General features: G+C 42.5%; 1 protein-coding gene across 1 annotated transcript in view; it reads left to right on the top strand.

Annotated features, from left to right (window-relative positions):
• homer2 (homer scaffold protein 2) overlaps nucleotides 1-23,608 on the top strand; it is a 34,159-nt gene that overhangs the window by 5,226 nt on the left and 5,325 nt on the right. The window contains exons 2-7 of the mRNA XM_061068006.1: nucleotides 4,489-4,645; nucleotides 18,663-18,794; nucleotides 19,042-19,134; nucleotides 20,022-20,161; nucleotides 22,074-22,230; nucleotides 23,020-23,130. Coding sequence (XP_060923989.1) covers nucleotides 4,489-4,645; nucleotides 18,663-18,794; nucleotides 19,042-19,134; nucleotides 20,022-20,161; nucleotides 22,074-22,230; nucleotides 23,020-23,130 — 790 coding nt within the window. The remainder of the gene's footprint in view (nucleotides 1-4,488; nucleotides 4,646-18,662; nucleotides 18,795-19,041; nucleotides 19,135-20,021; nucleotides 20,162-22,073; nucleotides 22,231-23,019; nucleotides 23,131-23,608) is intronic.

The following is a 23,608-nucleotide window of genomic DNA, read 5'->3' as shown; positions in this document are numbered from 1 at the left end:
CTGCCAGTGCACAACACAGTTGCCGCATCACGAGTGTGTATGGGCCTGCGGTGGGTGTGTAGGTGTACGTAGGCCCAGACGGAGCGGACTAACTCCAATCCGCTCCCCCCCCACACGCAGAAACACACACCTGTAAATTATTTAAAGCACCAGATGGGGATAGAGAGCACCCAACAGTCAGCGGGACAAAGAATTCCAAGGTCACAAAGTCCAAAATTTTGTCTTTTTTTTTTTTTTCAAATCAATCAACGTAATGTTTTATTATCTGAGAAAAGCAGATCACTGGATTCCACCAACCGTTGTGTGAGTGCATCCATGTGTTCAGCAGCCTTTCACTCCTCCTCCTCTTGCCAGTGTGAGCTGGCTCCAGACGCTGCCACTGCAAAGGTCAGCGGGTGTGTTGATGTGTATGTATGTAAAGCGACAACAGTGATCTGTATAATGGGTTTTGTTGTTCCCAAAGCAGATGAAGACTGGGATTAGGCTAAAAGGGGGCAGTGCATTTATTAGGCTTTAATTTCTGGGAGAACCATAATCCCAAGAGAAGTAAAAGCTTTATTAGCTCGTGAATTTTTGCAGCCTGCCAAACTGTCCATGTGACATTATTTTCACTGGGACCTCATAATGGTGCATTAAAGTACAGCTGAACTGACCGTCCTCTGTGCGCTTTGTAAAGCATTACAGCAAGAGTGGCACCATCTGTACCCTGTTAATGAAACCTGCAGTTTGGCCTTACAGAAAAGGAGATGTGTGTGTTACTGCTAGCTTTAACACCTGTTTAATTTTAGTGACCTTTTTTCTAAAGAATGTGCTCTCCAATAAAGTGGATTTTGTTTTGCATAATCACATCCCTGTGCTAAAAAAAAATGCAATATTTTTAATGGTTTTGATAGTGCATTGGTGATTTTAGTGCTGTGCCAAGCAAAGTGTGGCTCTGCCAGTGTGTCCAGCCGGGCACCCTCTTGTTGAAACGTTTCATGTGATGAAAGTAAGAGGCAAGCCAGGAAGCAAAAGCAGAAAGAGGAAGAAAGGATACTAGAAAGTACCAGGATTTCACAAGGTTTACAACCGACAATTGATGCTGTAAGAAGTTTGCTGTAAAGCTCTCTCCTGGGAGCACGTTTGTAATCAAGTGGAGTGGAGATAAATGATCTGTGAATGTTTGTTTCACCAGCACCTAATCTAAAGCACACTTTACTGAGAATGGGCCTACAAACATCAAACTAATCAATAGTGGACAGAATGATGCGTAGAAATAGCATGCAGATGAAGAAACCAACTGGCATACAGCATATTGAAATGCATTACAGTTCTATCTAGCCTGACTAACACTTTGCAGCATTGGAAACCTCAACGGTCCCTTTCGACCTTAAGGAGCAGCAGCTTTACTCTGACCTCCCGTAGTATGTCCGAATTTCTTTACCTATCACTTTGGTAGGTACATTTCATTTGTAAAGCGTGAAGGTGGATTCAACGTGCTGTACAGGAGGCTTAGCCCAGCCACACGGCAGTATGTCTCATGTATCGTTGGCTATGCCCTCTAAATGACGCGCTCTGCAATTTCCTTCCCACTACCATTATTTACTGTGACCTCATTACGATAGTCCATTACGTTGCCTTTTAATCACGTACGCTGGAGAACATCCAGGGGGAAAATTCAATGGTGACTTGACATCCAAAAGGTTCAGGGACAAATTAACAAAATGTATAATTGCATAGTCAACAAGATAAAACAAACAAAGAAAAACAAAGGTATGATCAACATTGCAACCGTGCCAAGCAATGGGAGCCATATAAAACTCACCTTGCATTCACTTCTCATTGTAATTTCCAGTAAGAAGTACTTCACATCTGCCTCCTCCATATTCTCCATCTGCAATAATTATTAAGTTCTTGAGGTGTCCTCTGATCCAGCCACTCCACTTAATTGTTCTTTGCACTTCAAACTTTATAGAGGAGCAACGTAACCACTTGTCCTCACCGTTTGAAATGAGAGCATCCAGTGAATGAATTACACCTGTTGGGTCCAGAGTCAGACCCTGCAGCAAGACAATTAACACTTTTTCTTCCCACTTTCTGCAGTGGGGCTCTGTCAGTGTCAAGTGTCTGTGCAGTTTGTATGGGGCTGAGAAGAAGAGGGTTCCACGAGCTGTTCCTGAACAATGTCTATATTATATGTACAATATTATATATTATTTTCTTTGGCAACATTACTTTCATTGATGTTCAATCTGGTGAAATGAGAAAAGTATGAGATGCCAAATTCTTGTCAACTAAGACACATCTCATATGTGATCCACTGAAGTTCACAGAACTATATGATCATTGAACCAGCTTGAGACACCTTTCTTTTTGTGAAATGGTGCTTTATCATTGCTGGAGGTATACTGTCAATAAAGGTGGATGATATGACGGCACCCCAAAAGTGAAGCCAAATCATAATACCACCTGGTGGCTGGCTGCAGTATATGTCATAAACCCTGCCTCCTCCATGTGTGTGGATGGGACATAGGACAAACCTACATGTCAAATACAGTACAGTTTGGATCCTACATGATTTGCCTTTGTTTCTGGATAGTGAGAGGAAGCGGAGATGTTTTTTTTAGTTGTTGTGAGAATTAACTAAAGCTCTTGAACTGTATCTGCATGATCTTGTACTCCACACTGCTGCCAATTATTGGCTTATTGGAAAATCCTATGAATAAGCTATTGTGCAGGGGTTCCTAACAAAGTGCTTGATGCACATAGCACACAAAAGCGCTCTACTCTGTATGTGAGAGTCAACTTATGGTTTTGTGTGTATAGGTGACGGAGGGTAAAGATAATCAGTGTCTGGAGAAAGAGATGCATTTGTAGGAGTGTCATTAAGAGGAGGAGCATTCCTGCTGTATTTCCTTCTTTTTCAGTCTGCAGTCATTCAAGTTTAACAGGCTCCTTTATCCCCATGATGATGCTCTTCTGAATCATACACGCAGCTAGCTGCTCATTGCTGGGAGGCAGATTACTTCACCCTCTCAAAGATAGCTGGCATTGTTTTATTAAATTTTCCCCATCATGGTCATTGTTTAGTTGGGTTTTGATGGCTGTAGACCTCCACCAAGGATGTGATATTTTTGCCCCTGTCTGTTAGTTGGTTTGTTCGTCAGCAGTATGACACGTTAACCACCGAAGGACCCGGACAAAGGGATGAATCCAGGGATTTTATATGATGACCTAATGAAAAAAACTGGGCATATTTAGGGGACTGGTGTCCATGGGGATTTGGCTCCAATCTGGTAATATACCAACAATTGCAGCTAATTAATAATATATATTTAGTAGGTTTTAAAAATGATTTGTAATCATTAGGATCTGACACGATATGAACATTTCAGGGTTTTATTGAAAACCTTACTTAAACATTGTTTATAGTTTATTTTTAATTTTCATAGTGCTCATGTCACTCCATATTACTTTGAAAGAAAAGCACGACCAACTTGTACATGTCCCAGATTTGCAAAAAGCACAAGATAACTGAATCAATGTTGAGTTTAATGCATTGGTTCCATCATTTTCCTGATATAACGAGCAAATCAACAATTCTCAAAATATCTGAACATGCTGCATTAGTATGTGTGATACTGTAGGAACAGACACAAGGTCGTGTTTTGTAAGGGTAGACACAATAAGCTGTAGCTTCAGCCTACAGCTTTTCACTTTCTGCTGAGATGCATTAAACTCTAATGTTGTGTTTTTCTTTCCTTTTATCCTTTGAATGTGTAATTATTCATAAATGCACCAAATATGTTGTTAGCCACTGATGAACTATGGACAGTTTTAATACATGAGCAGCTGCGTGTTGGTACCAAAACTCATGGTTCTCCTGCTAAGTTATGCAATAAATAAATATTGGTTTGAATCCGGATAGGGGGGCAGAACCAGGAACTCTTTTCACCCTCTTGAACATGCCGTTTTTTAACATGTTCATCGATTTCACAAAGACCAAATAAGATATGGATCTAGTGAGTTTAAATGTGGTTTCATAAGGGGACTGTTGGGCCTTATTTGTCAGAGGTAGTGCTCTCTGAGTTCTAGTCTCTGACGTATTTGGTGCACAGGGGAAATCTTCCATTAGACAATAGATGTGTTAATACAAACAGGCGCACAGTGTCACATGTACGCCAAGATATTTGTTACTGTCACCTTTTGAAAGGGCAGGGGGTGTTGATGTGCTAATGGTTGTGGGTACTAAGACGACTTGGGGTTTGTGTTACATTATCCTGTGCCGTCTGTGCAGAGACTCTCAGCATCTCTGGAGACTCGGCGTCACAGTCCCAGTGTCTCTGCAGCCATAATGTGATAAAGGGATATTGAGAACTCAATACACTGTAAGTGCCAGTGTTTGGGTTAAGATTGTAAAAGCTGGCTCATTGATCAGAGTACTTTGTCTTCCTCCGTGTTTTTATACTGTGTCGTATCCTCCTCACATTTTGTTCCTCTCCTCTCCAGGGAGCAGCCAATCTTCACCACCAGGGCCCACGTCTTCCAAATCGACCCGACCACCAAGAAGAACTGGGTTCCTGCCAGCAAGCAGGCTGTCACTGTCTCCTATTTTTACGACAGCACACGCAACAGCTACCGCATTATCAGCGTGGATGGATCCAAGGTACGTGTTTGTGTCCTTACGCTGCGTCTGTGAATGTAGCACGATCTTAGAGAGAATATTGGAAACATTTATCGGCTCTCAGGAGGAAAAGCTGATGTTGACGAAGCAAAGTCAGTTGGAATTGAACAAAAGGAAATTTAAATAACTTGATTTTATATTCGCTGCTTCTAGGACAGCATCAACCCGAGGCAATTTAATATTTCCTGCACTGTCTTGCTTATGAAATTAAGGTCATCTAGAACTTCTTGGGTTCCTTAAGTGCACTCTTTCATTTCACACAATTTTTTTTTGTGGAAATGGTCTGCGTCTCTACCTTGGATGGAATATCTATAACATGGGTCTGTTGGCCCCTGTCATAAGACATACATTGGTTTTTGCAAGGCGTATATAGCACACAACAGGAACAGTTCTCCTGTAGGTTGATATCAGAGTCATCCCCTTCACAGAGCAGGCAAAAGCGTCATGCCTGTTGAATTGGAGTTAAAATCGATTATCTGTAATGTACTGTCAACAGCCCACAGCTATCTCACTTGAGGGTCTGTATCCTTTAAGTAGTGGTCCCACTGATCAGCTTTCACTAGTTTGAATAAGGAATAGCTTGGTTGCAGAACATCCAAGGAATGTGAAAAACTTTCAATTTAGAAAAAAAAGATTAGAGCAGGATGTTCAGGTTAAATCATGCCTGTGATAACGGACACCATAGGAGTATGCAGATATCCCATATTCCCACCTTCGTCCTCCGCTAACTGAAAGAGTAGATTGTGTTTCCATGGCGATCAGGATCTTCTCTGTGTAGGGTATATAGGAGAGATATGACAGTGGTATCCCTCTGCTGACAGGCAATCACCTTTCGCATGGTCCTAAATCGCTCACATTACCTGCAGAGCCACTTCACACTTAGCAGGTTGCCAGTGGTTTAGAGCTGTGTATGTTCACAGATTTGGTGAAGATGTTCGTAGCTCGGATTGGGTAAAGCGCCCGCGGGGTTCAGTGAAGGATTACAAAGCCATCAGAATGGTGGGTCTCACAGGAACTCAACATATAATTTTACTATTTTATACGATATATTTTACTGCGAGAGAAGATCCACTTATTACATTACATGTCATTAAGCTGACGCTCTTATCCAAAGCGACTTACAATTAGCATTCATTAGGGGCCATTTGGAGGGGGGGGGGGGTCAGTATCTTGCCCAAGGACACTTCAGCATGGGTTGGAAAATACTAGAATACCCCTTTTAAGGTTGGGTATCTATTTATGATTGTTGAGGTTATGGTTGGTGTCTAGGGACAACTATTTAAAGACAAACATGTGTGTTTAAAATCTGCTAGCTCTGATTAACTTTGCTCCTTTTGTGCGTCTGGCTCAAGTGTAAAGTGAAATCCGTCTATCAAGACAATCAAAAACCATCGGTCCTGGTTTCAGAGCACTGCTGAGTCACACTCTGTTGGCTTCAAAACCGCTCTCCTTCCCACAGCTACAAACCAGAGACTCTAATCTGTTATGTCATCAAGCAGCACTTGTCGAGCTACAACACTGACAAGCGCTGAAGAGGAAACTTGCATCTTTTTAGCTTTCGGAATAATATTGGAAATCTCCTTTTATTTGAAATCATCAGTTTTTTAAGTGCTCCTCATCCTCAAGGCCAGGTTTCCTCTGTCTGCTCTCCCACTCTCTGTCACCCTCCCTGTCCTCCTGTCTCTCCACTCTCCTGTAACCTTGAGTAACAGAGCAGCAGGTGTCATAAAGTGTCTACAGGCATCAGCTGTATATGAGGATACAACATTTATGACATTTTATTAGTTTAAAAAGGGATGACCCCCCCTGCTCATTTAAATTGTATCCCTGTTGTCAATATGAGCGTAGAGGGGGAATTGTTGAGTCATGAAAAATAAATGTTAAATACAGTCTACTGCTTTGTACGCTAGCTGTGAGGGGGACAGGTCTGTCGAGAAGAATAGTCTGTGCTGCTGTGCACACTGACTGTGACAGACTGTCAGCTTATATTCGTCCACCCGTGATGGCCGGGCGACTCGCTGATGGTGATACAGCGAGTAGAGGAGCAGATCAGCACTTCTGACTCTCTCTCGTCCTGAATCGTGCTTCTCATACAGCAGCATATCAAGCACCATGACAGCACAGTGAAGGGATTTTTTGCTGCACTTTCTAAATTATTCCAAACTTTTCCAGCTTGCATGCAAAAACATTTTATCTCTTCCCGTTTTGAGTTTTTTAGTCTGTTTTTCTTTGCCTCACATTCGTGGCTTGCAGAGCTAAAAGACTTGTTTGTACCAGTACCAGTAAGTGAGATTGATGATGTGTTTTTGGCTGCTCTGTTTTATTCACTTTTTTAACTTGTGCTATTTATATTCATTTTATCATCTTCTCTTACACACACACATCAAAGCAATTCCTTTGTTGTGGTCCTTTGAGTTCCAGAAGGGTCTGCTGTGTTCTCCTCCTTTGATCTAGTTAATTGTAACAATCTGCAGGAGATTCTTGAGTTGCTTCCAGGATCATCGATCTCTATTTATAATCGGATGACAATCTGAGAAACAATTTCAACGCAACGACAACTTCCATGAAAACGGAAATGAAGCACAATGACATTATCAAAAGCCTCGAGATCGAACTCCTGAGCGCTGAAGCAGAGATCAAGACTCTTAAAGAAGAGCTCAAGAAAAAGGAATGGCTCATACAGAGGGAGAGAGTGAAAAGCCAAGCTCGAACCAACGCTTACCTCGACTGCCTGTGCACCCTCACTGTGAAGGAGAAGGAGCTGAAGAGCTGTAAGGCTCAGTGTGATGCACTGCAGGCAGGTCTCCGCCTGCAGCTGAATCAGGTGAAAGAGACCTGCAGAAAGGAGCTGGAGGTTCTCCACGAGGAAAATGCTGCTCTGAAGAAGACTGTGAAAAGGCTCACTTCTGTAAATGCCAAGTCTGAAGATGAGGTCCAACAGAAGGACAAACTCATACAGAGGCAGACAGAGAAAACGCAAGCTCGAATCAACGCCTACGTCGACAGCCTGAGCACCCTCACTTTGAAGGAGCTGGAGAGCTGTAAGGCCCAGTGTGATGCACTGCAGGCATGTCACAACCTTGATCTGAGTCAGTTGGAAGAGACCTGCAGAAAGAAGCTGGAGGTTCTCCACAAGGAAAACGCTGCTCTGAACAAGACGGTGAACAGGCTTACTACTCTAAAAGCCAAGTCTGAAGATGAGGTCCAACAGAAGGACAAACTCATACAGATAGAGACAGAGAAAACGCGAGCTCGAATCAACGCCTACCTCAACAGCCTTAGCGCCCTCACTGTGAAGGAGAAGGAGCTGGAGAGCTGTAAGGCTCAGTGTGATGCACTGCAGGCAGGTCACCACCTGGAGCTGAGTCAGGTGAAAGAGACCTGCAGAAAGAAGCTGGAGGTTCTCCACGAGGAAAACGCTGCTCTGAACGAGACGGTGAACAGGCTTACTACTGTAAATGCCAAGTCTGAAGATGAGGTCCAACAGAAGGACAAACTCATACAGAGGGAGACAGAGAAGAGGCGAGCTCGACCATACACCTTCATCGACTGCCTAAGCGCCCTCACTGGGAGTTGGGCTCAGAGGCTGGACTGGTTCTGGCTCGGTGGGGCTGAGAGACGAGTGCCATCCCGTATGACTCATACAGGGGAGGAAGTACGAAATGAGACGTTTCGATTACATATCTCTTAGAATGAACTGAATGAAAAAGTCATTAAGTCAGTGAATTACTGAGACCACATGTAAACACACTTTAACATACGCGTTGCCCGGTCCGAGTACAGACTAATACTAATTTCTACTGGGGACATGCACATGCTTCAGTGTGCGTAGTGTTTGTTCTCTATTTTGAGTTAGAGTTTTGGTGAATTACTACAATAAAGCTCAACTGTGCCCTGTATACTCAGCTGTCATGATGAGAGAATGCACTGGGTTGATACGAGTCCCAAAACAAGTATTTATCAGGATTATGGTGCAATCACACCAAAGCTGCTATGAGCTACCGTGAGGCTCCCAACATAAGGACATTCAGCTGACTGGAAAGCATCACATGCTACTATTTTGTTAGAAAAAACAACAACCGGGAACATCAAATAATAAAATAAACTAATGTAATCTGAGGCATGATCTCTATTCATTAACTTCTTCCAATGGAAAGGCTGCTATTCATTAGCCCTCAGTCAAGACTTGAGGCTGGACGGCAGTAGCATCGCTGAATTTCCTGTTCACTCCAATGCACATTTTAAATACACCATCTATTCAGTCTTCAGATGGAATTACATGCCTGCAAAGACATGTGTAAAGGTCTCTGCTCATCTGTTCAGAAAAAGTTAGCATAGATTCCCAAGGAGAAGACATGCACATCTTTCTAAATCACAATGTGTCAATGCCACCATTTTTTGAAACGTAATTCAACCAGAAAACCAGAATCAGTGTTGCATGTTCCAGCGGTTGTTGATCCTATATGTGACCGGTGCAATATTTGATTTTGATTTTGTATTGTAGTATTCATAAAGCAGGACTGCATTCACTACTGCGACTATTTCCATGAGATGTACCATCTGAAGGCAGAAAACCTTTAAGCTGTAAAGACATTATGCATCATTTGACATTAAAGAACAAGAAGCTGTGCTCGTTAATCATTTGCTGGCAAACATGTTTTTTAACCTATAAAGTAAAAATGAATGCCACGGATGATGATTCAGGAATCACGATACATAAGCTGCTTTCAGATATGCACTTGACTAATTTACCTGGAAACTTAAGGGCTGTATTTGAGAATACAAAAATATCCTTGTCAGTTTCTCTGGATAAATTCCAGAAAATTCACATTGAGCATGGGGACTAGTTGATGATGTCTGTAACATGGGACAGACATTAAAATTAAAAAAGGTGTCGGTATGCTGACGAAGTTATCATCTTGTAAAGACTACGATATTCGTGAGCTTTTGGTGATAAGGGTCGAGGGCCATGTGCTGTAAACAAAATGTGTGGAAAATCTCCTGCTACGTTTTTCATATTTGAAGGGTAGAACCAATATTCATTATCTTCTCTGGAGTTCATGTCTGAAAAAGATACAAACATGGGAGATTATTTTGGGTTTATGCAGTTGTATTGATGGTTTATGGCTTTGAGAACTGGAAAACTCTGAAGTTTGTGATTTTATTGACCCTATCAACATGGTGACATACTTAAAGTTATACACAAGTTCAGTATTATAGATGAATTTACTTTTCTTTTTTGGAATGAACAAAACTTTTAGGAGTCCTTCAAGTCCTTGTCAAATGTGTATGATTATGTGAAATGGTGTCACAATTTCGCCAGGGCTGTTTTGCTTTTCAAAAAATTAGACATTTAAAGTTTTATCATTAAAAAGATAAAAAATCTTCTACTACAAAAACTGGTGCCATTTATATTTATTATATCATCTTCTCTTACATACAAAACACTAAGTATACGCCGCAAGGTCTTATTCCATAACAAAAAATTAACGGCCTCTGACTAAAAACTCCCACAGTTTAGATCCGTGGTATTCAATTAAAACTCAGAGGTCCAGCTAGAGAGAATTTCCTCATGCAAGGTCCAAAACATCATAATGTCTAACATGCGTTGCTAGAGAGAAGTGTTCCTTTTGTGTCTTCCACCTCCGACACCAATGTGTCGATTTCTGCTGTGAAATTCTTATTCCCTCTTCTCACTTCAACTTCAACTGTTCAGCCTGACGCTCCCTTCATGAAAAACGGATGTCCTTATATGGAGAAATAGAGGCGTGGTTGTATGCTAATTACATAGAGCGGACCCGCCCTGTTGATTTAGAATGATTCTGATTCACAATCATATGCATGGTGGCCAGAACAAAGTCGACTGATGCGCACTTGTCATGAATCCGACGGTGATTTTTTGCAAACACTTATTTCCTGCGTAGAGTAAGAACATTTCTGCATACATATTAGTGAATGAGGCCCAATGTCTGTATGAAGTCAAAAACTAAATAAAACAAAGAACAATTCAATAGTATTTCAAGAATTTTTATTAAATTTGACATGGAACTGGAGGGTTCTTTTCTCGTTTCAAGTAAACTAAGGTTTGCATTTAAAAACAAAACAAAGAGCTTTTGAAAAAGACAACTTAAAAATAAAATTCATAATTTTATTTTGTAGTTTAAGTTTCCCATTTCTTCTTTTTTCTTTTTCTTTCTACATTTTCACACATGAACAATCTCAACAAATAAACAACTCAACAAGATATTATCTTATGTATTGTATTTATGCACATTATTTACAAATTCCCAAAGAGACACTGTGTCATCTCTACTTTGTTTAATTACCAATAAAGGAAAGACCTATTACTTTAATGTTCGTCTTAAGTCTTTGTACATTAAACATGTGAAAGTTTAAAGGGACACATCAAAGCGATTAATTTGTTTCGGCCGTTTGAGTTCTAGAAGGTTCTGCTGTGTTCTCCTCCTTTGATCTAGTTAATTGTAACAATCTGCAGGAGATTCTTCAGTTGCTTTCAGGATCACCAATCTCTATTTATTATCTGATGTCGATCTGAGAAACAATTTCAACGCAACTACAACTTCCATGAAACGGAAATGAAGCACAAGGACATTGTCAAAAGCCTCAAGACAGAACTCCTGAGCGCTGAAGCAGAGATCAAGACTCTTAAAGAAGAGCTCAAGAAAAAGGAATGGCTCATACAGAGGGAGACAGTGAAAAGCCAAGCTCGAACCAACGCTTACCTCGACTGCCTGAGGGTCCTTACAGAGAGGGAGAGGGAGATGAATATCTGCATAAAGAAGGTGGAGGTTCTCCAGGAGGGAAATACTGCTTTGAAGGAGATGTGGAACGGGCTGACCAGTGAAAAAAACAAGCTTGAAGATGAGGTCCAACAGAAGGACAAACTCATACAGAAGGTGTCGAAGAAAAAGCAAGATAAATCTAAGGCTTACTTCGACTGCCTAGGCGCCCTCACTTTGAAGGAGAATGAGCAGAACATCTGTGAGGCCCAATGTGATGCACTGCAGGCATGTCACCAGCTGGAGCTGAGTTATGTGAAAGAGACCTGCAGAAAGAAGCTGGAGGTTCTCCACGAGAAAAACGCTGCTCTGCAGAAGACGGTGAACAGGCTGACTACTGTAAAAGCCAAGTCTGATGACTCGGTCCAACAGAAGAACAAACCCATAGAGAGGGAGACAGAAATAACGCGAGTTCGAACCAACGCCTACATTGCATGCCTAGGAACCCTCACTGTGAAGGAGAATGAGCTGAACATCTCTAAGGCTCAGTGTGATGCACTGAAGGCATGTCACTACCTGGAGATGAGTCAGTTGAAAGAGACCTGCAGAAAGAAGCTGGAAGTTCTCCATGAGGAAAACGCTGCTCTGAACGAGACAGTGAACAGGCTTACTACTGTAAATGCCAAGTCTGAAGATGAGGTCCAACAGAAGGACAAACTCATACAGAGGGAGAAAGAGAAAACGCAAGCTCGAATCAACGCCTACGTCGACAGCCTGAACGCCCTCGCTGTGAAGGAGAGGGAGCTGAAGAGCTGTAAGGGCCAGTGTGATGCAGTGCAGGCAGGTCACCACCTGGAGATGAGACATGTGAAAGAGACCTGCAGAAAGAAGCTGAAGGTTCTCCACGAGGAAAACGCTGCTCTAAACCAGATGGTCAAGAGGCTGACTACTGTAAATGCCAAGTCTGAAGATGAGGTCCAACAGAAGGACAAACTCGTACAGAGGGAGAAGGAGAAAATGTTTGCTCGAATCAACGCCTACGTCGACACCCTGAGCACCCTCACTGTGAAGGAGCTGGAGAGCTGTAAGGGCCAGTGTGATGCACTGCAGGCTGGTCAACACCTGGAGATGAGTCAGGTGGAAGAGACCTTCAGAAAGAAGCTGGAGGTTCTCCATGAGGAAAACGCTGCTCTGAACGAGACAGTGAACAGGCTTACTACTGTAAATGTCAAGTCTGAAGAGGAGGTCCAACAGAAGGACAAACTCATACAGAGGGAGAAAGAGAAATCGCGAGCTCGAATCAACGCCTATGTCGACTGCCTGAGCGCCCTCACTATGAAGGAGAAGGAGCTGAAGAGCTGTAAGGCCCAGTGTGATGCACTGCAGGCAGGTCACCACCTGGAGATGAGTCAGGTGAAAGAGACCTGCAGAAAGAAGCTGGAGGTTCTCCACGAGGAAAATGCTGCTCTGAACGAGACAGTGAACAGGCTTACTACTGTAAATGTCAAGTCTGAAGATGAGATACAACAGAAGGACAAACTAATACAGATAGAGACAGAGAAAACGCGAGCTCGAATCAACGCCCACGTCGACAGCCTGAGTGCCCTCACTGTGAAGGAGCTGAAGAGCTATAAGGCCCAGTGTGATGCAGTGCAGGCAGGTCACCACCTGGAGATGAGTCAGGTGGAAGAGACCTGCAGAAAGAAGCTGGAGGTTCTCCACGAAGAAAACGCTGATCTGAATGAGACGGTGAAAAGGCTTACTACTGTAAAAGCCAAGTCTGAAGATGAGGTCCAACAGAAGGACAAACTCATACAGATAGAGACAGAGAAAACGCGAGCTCGAATCAACGACTACATCGACTGCCTGAGCACCCTCACTGTGAAGGAGCTGAAGAGCTGTAAGGCCCAGTGTGATGCACTGCAGGCAGGTCACCACTTGGAGATGAGTCAGGTGGAAGAGACCTGCAGAAAGAAGCTGGAGGTTCTCCACAAGGAAAATGCTGCTCTGAACGAGACGGTGAACAGGCTTACTACTCTAAAAGCCAAGTCTGAAGATGAGGTCAAACAGAAGGACAAACTCCTACAGATAGAGACAGAGAAAACGCGAGCTCGAATCAACGCCTACGTCGATTGCCTGAGCGCCCGTCACTGTGAAGGAGAAGGAGCTGAAGAGCTGTAAGGCCCAGTGTGATGCACTGCAGGCAGGTCACCACCTGGAGCTGAGTCAGGTGAAAGAGACCTACAGAAAGAAGCTGGAGGTTCTTTGAACGAGATGGTGAAGAGGCTTACTACTCTAAAAGCAAAGTCTGAAGATGAGGTCCAACAGAAGGACAAACTCATACAGAGGCAGACAGAGAAGAGGCGACCTCGACCCAACACCTTCGACTGCCTGAGCGCCCTCACTGGTAGTTGGGCTCAGAGGCTGGACTGGTCCTGGCTGGGTAGGGCTGAGAGACGAGTGCCATCCCGTATGATCAGGGGCGGCTGCTGGCATAGGCAACATAGGCGGTTGTCTAGGACGCAAAATGCATAGAGGGCGCCACAAGAGGCTGATTCATCATGACGTGATTCATGCAATGTTGACCAATGCAGTAACGTCACACCATCGTCCTCTAACCCCCGGAGATACACCGGAGGCAGAAGCGCCACAAAGCGCTTGGAAAAATGTACGCCTATTTTACGCCCCCGTTAGTCAATTGGGCTGTTAGCACCGGCAGCGAAGTACTGGGAAGTGCCGGGAAGCTCCGAGAAGCGCCGGGTAGCGCCGGGAATCTCTGAAAAGCGACGGGAAGCTCCGAGAATTGCCGGGTTGCGCAGAGAACCAAAAATTCAGAATCAGTATTGCACGTTCCAGAGGTTGTTGATCCTATATGTGACTGGTGCAATATTTGATTTTGATTTTGTATTGTAGTACATTAAGCAGGACTGCATTCACTACTACGACTAGCTCCACGAGATGTACCATCTGAAGGCAGAAAACCTTTAAGCTGTAAAGACATTATGCATCATGGTGGATCATGATCTTGCTGGCTGCTGACCATAGACTATGAATTGCAGCAGGACTTCTTGACATGTAGTGTTGAAGTTATCCTTCAAAATGTTTACACTCATCAATGTTGCTAAAACCTTTATCTTGATGTTTTCCTACACTTGACATCTATTGCACTCACGTTCTGGGAGAGGGATCCCTCACATGTGGCTCTCTCTGAGGTTTCTACGTTATTTTACCCTGTTAAAAGGGTTTTTAGTAGTTTTTCCTCAAGGCTCCAGTATGCTACTCCGACTCCGTGGTGCGCGGAGGGAAGGACGGATCCCACGGACTCTCTCATTTATGCTTCTCCGACAACTGTAAGTCCTGAAAACAATTCACCGCCAAACAGTAGGTGGCGCAACGGAAGACGAGCTTAGAGAAGCCTACCTCTATGTGCGTAGAAGAAGTCCACGTTTGTTTGTTTACCTGCTCCCGGCTTTCCTCACACACAGGGAACAATGGCAACTAACAGAACTAAATACACCCAGCGGTTCAAAATGCTAATGTTATCGTTTCTTAGTGACTGACTCCCAATACTAACTACTGCTCAGTGTTTGCATCCAACCTGAAGGTGTTTGAGAAACAGTGTCATGATAGCAGTGGAATTAAAGTCGTGACAGCGGGTTTTTGCGCTGTTACCACCGAAGTTAACATGGTGGCTAGCACGCTAGCGCCGTTATGAAAGTTCGTTATAACTGTATGTGACCGTACACACATGCCGTTAGAGCTCTAACCAGCCACCGTCAGCCGGACAACTCCGCTGGCTTAACACACTTGTCACATAAATCGTAGTTATGTTTGGGTATTGTGATATAGTGAATGAAACGGGAAGTTTGAGGTCCGGAAATGATGTTGTTCCGAAATGCTGTCGTTAGCGGACTAATCACAGCCAAGGGCTGTCCCGAGGCTCTCCGTCATGCAGACGTGTAGTTAGAAAAATCAGAGGTGCACGAAAAGCTCTCCGAGGCGCTCGGAGAGGGCGTTTCTCCTCTGTGTCAGTCAAAACGGAGAAGCATATATCGGCCGTTACTCTTGCTGAGGGTTAAGGACAGAGGATGTCACACCATGTTAAAGCCCTATGAGACAAATTGTGATTTGTGAATATGGGCTATACAAATCAAATTTGATTGATTGATTTGACATTAAAGAACAAGAAGCTGTGCTCGTTAATCAATTGCTGGCAAACATGTTTTTTAACCTATAAAGTAAAAAATGAATGCCACGGATGATGATTCAGGAATCACGATACATAAGCTGCTTTCAGACATGCACTTAACTCGTTTACCTGGAATCTTGAGGGCTGTATTTGAGAATGCAAAAATTCCCAGTCAGTGTCTCTGGATATTTTTCCAGAAAATTCACATTGAGCATGGGGACTAGCTGATGATGTCTGTAACGTTGGACAGACATTAAAATTAAAAAAGGTGTCGGTATGCTGACGAAGTTATCAACTTGTAAAGACTACGATATTCCTGAGCTTTTGGTCATAAGGGTCGAGGTCCATGTGCTGTAAACAACAAAAATGTAAACAGAATTTACTTTTCTTTTTTAGAATGAACAAAACTTTTAGGAGTCCTTCAAGTTCTTGTGAAATGTGTGATTATGTGAAATGGTGTCACAATTTCGCCAGGGGTCTTTTGCTTTTCAAAAAATGAGATATTTAAAGTTTTATCATTAAAAATAAAAAATCTTCTACTCAGTGAAGCAGGTTTCCTTTTTTCCCTCTGTGTATTTGTTTCTTGGACAAGTGACCACAGCTCTCTCCCTCCCATTCACTGCTCTCGTGTTCTGCACCTCTGATTGAACTTGACTGACTCTGCAGATTCCGCACACTCTGCAGACACATAATCAGCCGAGGAAGAAGTTTTCCAACTGACCCTCGGGCTGTTGGCCAGCAGAGCTCCACTCTGCTCCTCCTGTGCCACTTGATCCACAGGCCCAGCTCCTCACCCCACAGCTGCCAGCGTCACTCACCCTCCCCCTGTCTCACCCTCCCCTTGTCTCACCCTCCCTCTCGCTCTGAGTCATAGAGTCGTACATGCCAGCACACAGTCACATGGTCCTCAAAGACGAGGACGACCTGCTAATATTCACTTACAGATCATTACTTACCTTTTATACCTTAGTCGCGTTTTAAGTCTCGTCTTTGTGTTTAACTCCAGATCAGATATGTTAGGTGATGTAGTTAAATTCAGTGTCACAATATTGGGGTCACTTTTCTAAAGGGGGAAATTATATTTTGATTTGAGAAGTTTTGAGGATGAAGTCATAATAAAATCACGACTGTTTGCTGTTCTGGCTCCTAAATGGTGGAATGAGCTCCCCATCGACATCTGGACATCAGAAAGTTTACACATCTTCCGCCGCAAACTAAAAGCACACCTCTTCAGACTATACCTTGAATAAAAAATAAAAAAATAAAAAAAATTACTAAGAATTTTTTAAACTAACAATTTAGTAGCACTTAAATTGCACTTAATTATAGCATTTTGTAGTTTTGCTTTATTTTTGAAGAACGTGTACTTTCTTGATTCTTGTTGTTGTACCCTTGGGGTTGAATGCCCTTATTGTAAGTCGCTTTGGATAAAAGCGTCAGCTAAATGAAATGTAATAATATTATGAGAATGATAATTTTAGGTAATTTATGGATGGACATCAGAAGAGCAGCCTGTCGCCAGTGTTAAAATTAAGTTACATTTTCAGTTAAAGTTTGAAAAAACAAGGAAAGCTGAATCACAAACTAATTAAAAACGCTGCAACATGAGTCGTTTGAGCTGTACATTAATCTCAACTCCTCCTGTTAACTTCTCAAAACATATCATCCGTATTTATTATTATGACTTTGCTGCACTGGCCCAATTTCACCACAATGCTCATTAAAGTTGGATCTTATCTCATCTATGAGCGCTGTTAAATATTCACTCGGCTGCTCGACGTGTGAGTGTTGTTGTTCAGGCTTTGCCCGGGTTTTCCTTCGGGGGAAATTAGGTCACCTATGTTTTGAAGAAGCCTCCGGAGGGATGAGGATTTAAAAAAATATATCTGACACGTCTGTGAACTGCCAGTCTTTTTATAAACCCTTAACATCCAACCTGAATCGGGGGTCGAGACTTTAATCTTTATTTGGATAAAGGTCTTGTTTTTGAATGTGCAATGATTTCTCTCTCTAGGGGCCATTAGCATTCTTCTGAATGAGACTCCAATGAGTATGTGTGTCTTGATAGTGTGCTAATCTGCTCGTTCCTCTAGCCCAGTCTGTGTGTACAGTAAGGATGCAGTGTTTTAATACCACAGCAAATGATAAGATTGAGAAGGAAACATGGGGGCGTAGAAAAGGACACGAGTCTGTCGTCAAGTTGGATTCTCCAGTCCTGTGTGCAGAGCCATGTTGCTATGAAACAAGAGCTGCACTGTTATTAAACTGTCCTCTGCTGTTTCTCGATTGTTGGTAATTTGCATGTGCTGTTTTGAGATCTCATATATTGGAAGAGTTTGGTTAATCTGCACATCCATCTTTTCTTAAGCGATTAGACTTGTCTGTATTTGCAGCAAACAAACCCAAATCAGCCACACACAAATCAGCAGCGTCTGGTGAGGGTGAGGCTGAGACTGTGTTTTAAAAATCGGTTGCTTTCTGCCGTCACTGTCTCATGCTCTAGTTACAATTTTAGACTGCAGCAAATGTTTTCTGACAGCTGATTTACTGCATAGCTGCAACAGGTGAATGTGTACTGTAGCAGACAGGGAGACTGTAACTTGACTACTAAGAGGTTAGTCGGTCAGCAGTCGCCACCGCACAGTCTGTGTGTCAGTGTTTCATTTATTTATTATTTTTTTCCCCTCATCAAATCTTCCTTTTGTAATCGTACATCAAAATACTAAGTGCAGGACATTCAAATGTTTTCCATTCTCAGTGTCCTCCTTCCACCTCCAACATGAATGGCTTGAACATAGTAATTTTTAATAGTCAACTTTATTAGCACTGCTGAGTGAGTTTTGCCTGTTTTTGAATATGCGATCAAGATCCACAAATCCCAGCACGGAAATTGGTGAACATGTTAAAAATGCCTCACAATCTCTCGCAGTGTTAAAGAATAAAAAATGTAATGAGTTATTTTTAGTCTCGTGCCAAGTCCTAAAAATATGCTGGAACCCTACGCAAGTGTGTTGATTACCAGCGTGACTTGAAAATAATGATAATAATGAATTTATTGTCTTTTAAACAGGTGATCATCAACAGCACCATCACACCCAACATGACGTTCACCAAGACATCGCAGAAGTTTGGCCAATGGGCCGACAGCAGGGCCAACACGGTGTTTGGACTGGGCTTCGCTTCGGAGCAGCAGCTGAGCAAGGTGAGAGGAGACGCTCCTGCTGCAGCACATTCAGTCACATCGCTCAGAGACCAGCTGATTTATATGGTCCTCCTGAAACCCAAGCGTGACAGTGCGCAGTTGGTTATTAACTGAACATCAATTGCAGAATAGATGCCATCAGAAAATTATTCTCAAATCCTAACTGTCACTGTACGGAGCCAATTATTTCTGTGACACATCCGCTTGTTCTGTACCTCACGATCAAAGCTCTGTCTGATATTTCCAGTTCGCTGAGAAGTTCCAGGAGGTAAAAGAAGCGGCCAAGCTAGCGAGGGACAAATCTCAAGAGAAGGTGGACACGCTGAGTAATCACTCCCAGGTAAATCACATCTCTCTGCTGTCTGAAGTTTTGATTGAGTAAAACTCTTTTACTGTCCAACTCTTCCTCTACAGCCGCCGTGGTCATCTACGGAGACATAAATGGCCGCGCTGCAGTTCAATAAACTTTCCTTTACAAGCACTAAAGACTTCAAAGTCTTTAGACACCATCATGTACTAGAATGGTAGTAGAGCGCTTACCTCCGCCAAGGGCCAACAGTTCCCTTAAATAATGTACTAAATCTATATAAAAAATATTTTATTCCATCAAAATCCACATACAATCTTGCACACCACATCCTATCACCGGGTTTCATAGGAATCGTGCAGTAGTTTTTTGTGTAATCTTGCTTTAAAAACAACACAAATGGACGAGGGTGAAAACATATCTGTAATGAAAGGTCCAATGTCATTCTTAGTGTCTGACACAGGCACCACAGCAATTAAGATAAGAAAGCAAGCAGGGCTCATAAATACATGATTGATAATAGATCTATGAGTTTCTCAGATCTACGTCAACATTGTAATATGTATAACTCTATCAGTAAGTAAACAGCGTTGATTCAAGGTCGATCCAGAAGTCGCGGCTCAGGATTTGGCCGTCAGTTCTGCTCTCGGCCTGTGCTGACTTCAGATGGCAGGAATCCGACTCTGAGACACACAAAGCTGTTGGGCCATATGACACGATAAATACTGGCAACAGTTTTCCATCACCACTTTGCTGTCGTAGCTGACATGTCTAGGTTGTTAACAGTGATTCACTGAGAGTAGTGCACCGCCCCCCTGTCACACTCAGAAGCCAGACCCCCTCAGACCTTTCAGAAAGCTGCAGGTGAGCTTCAATCAAAACCTATAACATAACAAGCGTCACCCACTGTTCTTCACCAGGAGTCCGGCCCTGACACGCCCTCCTCCAACCAGGCGTCCAGCATCAATGGGACAGATGATGAGAAATTCTTTCATGTGGGTCCAGAGGATGCCGTGCTGCAGACGGAGAACGATCAGCTGAAGAGTGCAGTAGAGCAGAGGTAAGGCCGTTTTAAATGGATTAAAACATGCACACACTTTAGTTTGCAGGTAACGATTGTAACTTTGTCTGTGCAGCAGAAAGAGAAAATACTCAGGAGTTGAGAATGTGGTTATTTGAAGTTAAGCAGAATGGAGACCGTTTACCAACCACCAACTCTGCACTGTGATTATGAGATGTAACTGTATGACTCTTACCCAGTCACAAAGCTCTGTTAGATTCAAATAAAATCCACATGAATTGTTTTTTCTCCTTGGGCCATAATCACAATTACTGAGAAAATGTCAGGGATCTTAAAGTATCTGCTTGAAATAGGTTTTATTGAAGCATGTGGTTCAGTTATTTCACATTTACATGCATATTGTTAAATTCACTGAGTAATCCAAACAGTACAAAATCGAGTGTGTTAATCCTAAATGGGCCTCCTATCTTTTTATTGGCTATTGGGGACGAGAAGGAGGATTTAGAATTGGATGCAATGAGTGACCGGGAGCTAGTGAAGGTTCTGGAGGCCCGGGGGTGGGCACAGGAGCAGGTTTGGGTGAGCAGATCCAATCCAAAGAGTGGTTCTGCTTCACTATTCAGCTTTGTTGCCTTTATAATCCAGATGTTGAGTGTATAAATCGGCAATTGCATGAAGCACCAGATGTAGTTTCAGATTAAAACTACCCCAGGGCCTCACACTAAAGGAAAACTGCAGAGAGTGAATTTAGACAAAATTAGAACTGGAAAGCAGAAACTGGATTTGATCCAGATGGGATGAAAGGCCAAAGACCAATTAGCAGAAATTCCACAGACAAGAAAATTTAATTTAATGACCATCTGCTTGAGTGGTGTGGGCTATTTTACACACAAGTAGTTTTCAGTCAATTCTGCTTAGATTATAAGAACTGATCTTATGTAATACTGTACTAGTATATTTCATTTCCTTTAAGGTTAATGTATTTAGATTATCTTACATTCTTAAGAAGATAATGTAAGTTGGAACCAATAACATGGACCATTGGATGTAAACAGTTCAACTTATATGGAGACTGAAGTTTTCAATTGCAAATGATTAATCGATTTATACTTGTTCAGTTGGTTTCTCTTCTCTTATTTCCTGATTGTCTGATTCAAATATTTATTGATAATGGAACCTTTTTACTCTTTTGTGTTGTTAATGTCATCTTTTCATATAGAAATGTATATTTGTGTGCGTGTGTGTGTGCTTAATAGATATTAATATCTATAATTTCCCCCTCTTTTCTGGCCTTCTTACGTATCTACCTCAATTGGTGGAAGTTCACATTTATAAAAATAATGTAAATGGTTGTAAAACCACATAATTCAAAAATCTATATATATTCCCAGCCATGTATCTAACTTCTATGGTTGAGCTTGTGAAACCTAGTTCGCTCCATCACTGCTCTGTTGTCGCTGGACCTGTTTTCTTGCCTTCACAAGACTTTGGGATTTTCTTGCGTGGACTTGTGTCCCAGCAGTGAAACCGCAGAGCGCTGCAGAATGCTGCTGTGCTCGTCTGTCCACATTTGATGGAGAGTAGCTCACTTCAACTCAGCCATGCATAAGGAAGGGGGGGGCAGTGATGCATGCTAAATATACATCAAAACCTCTCCAGCTACACTGATAAGACAGAAACAAACTCTGTGGTTTGAAAAGACAACAAACTCTGTGTTAGGTCTCAGAAAAAGTGACTCATTAGACCTTTGAGCCTTTTCTCACTCATTTCCTCTTCAATTGTCTAAATATGTCTTGACAGTGTGATGTATATCACATCTAATTAAATAGTTATGACTGTGAGGAATATGTTGCATTATGTGTCACGTCAGTGGGCACAGGCTGCAGCACTAACCTATCTACATTTTGCTTCCATTAATAACCCTCCATCTGGATCTCTCTGTTTCTGACAGCAACACCAACGCCAAAAAGTGGGAAACAGAGCTGCAGACTTTGAGAGAGAATAACGCCAGGCTGGTGGACGCACTCCAGGAGTCTTCGGCTAATGTGGAGAGCTGGAAAAAACAACTTAGTACCTGCAAGGAGGAGAGTGACACGCTCAGGGAAAAGGTACAGTCACGCACTCCCTCATGGAAATCAAATGACGTGCACAACTCCATCGATCCTGCAGGTGGAGAAGGTGACAGGGTAGAAACACGGTTTTCTCTTTTATAAAAGGGACAAACCTACACCACACACAGTTAGTGAGGCTAATCACTTAAAACCTGTGTATACTGGGACGAGTAAATCGCTCATCAAATTGTGATGTGTCTCATGCAAGTTTGTGCAAAGAGTGCTGGTCATCTCATAAGCTTGTGGTTCCTGCACCAGAGTCTCTGCTGCACGTTCACTATAAATAGAATCATTTTTAGTTTCATAATCAATGTGGGCTGTTTCTGCAGCTGGACTGGTGCTGCAAAGATACTCACCGTTTTGTAACTGGCTTTTTTTTTTTGTGCAAGATGTCACCACTCATAAGATAGAGTTTATATCCTTGGCCCCGAGAGCTCAACACACAGCAACATAATAAAACGCATGCAAATGGAGGGAATACAACACAACCAAAAACAACACAATAGAAGTGTTTTCAGAACACACTAAGACGTGATGAACGCGGCTGGGACACACTTTTCTACTTTTTAGTGTCCCCTTGAAACTCTTTTGTTGTGACTATTTATTTGAGAGTATTTGTTTCTGTTGAGATCATTTTTTGTGTTGGTAGTATTGTGTTGTATTTGATTTTGAGATGTTTTCTCTATTTTACACCTCTCGCTGTAGATTATCCAGGATTTTGCAAAGACACTTGAATCTCTCACATTTTGAAATATTGTCTCTGTGTCTTTTTTCCAATGTGTTCAGATTGCTGCACTAGAATCCCAGTGTAACGAAGCCAATCAGGAGAAGCAGCAAAACGCGACACTGAGTGTACGAGTGCAGGAGCTGGAGGCGGAGCTACAGGACAAAGAGCAGGTGAGGAGTCGAAGTTCTCTTCAAACAACAGTGTGTATGTATGTAGCTTGTTTTAAATAATGGAAGTGGTACATTAACTAAAAGAATCCACTCAGTCTCCTTCATCATAGAAATGTCAGGTTTAGCTCTCTGCCCCTTCACCCCCCGATGTTTCAAATTCACTTTCTCCAGATTTCTCTTCACTTCTGCTTCTCAGGTAGCGCTGCTCTCCCTCAGGAGGTGATAACACCTCAGGAGGAAGTGAGAGGTTTTTTGGTGGTAGCTTGGCTTCTGTATGGAATTGGTCTTGTTGTTTTGGCTGCCGAGCAACACTCAGACCTTCTATACCCACCTGCTGTTTACCTTTTTCCCTGTGCTTCTTATTTTTTCAGTGATTTACTTGATCTTTGTCCCGTTTCCGTTGCAATGAACCTCACTCTAAATATAGTCAAACTGTAAAATTCATGCACTGACTTTGACTTTTGTTAGATCAGCGGGG

The sequence above is a fragment of the Limanda limanda genome, chromosome 3 (genome assembly GCF_963576545.1).
Source record: "Limanda limanda chromosome 3, fLimLim1.1, whole genome shotgun sequence".
Classification (NCBI taxonomy): Eukaryota; Metazoa; Chordata; class Actinopteri; order Pleuronectiformes; family Pleuronectidae; genus Limanda; species Limanda limanda.
The sequence above is the reverse complement of the archived record's forward strand: the minus strand, read 5'-3'. Positions and strand labels throughout refer to the sequence as shown.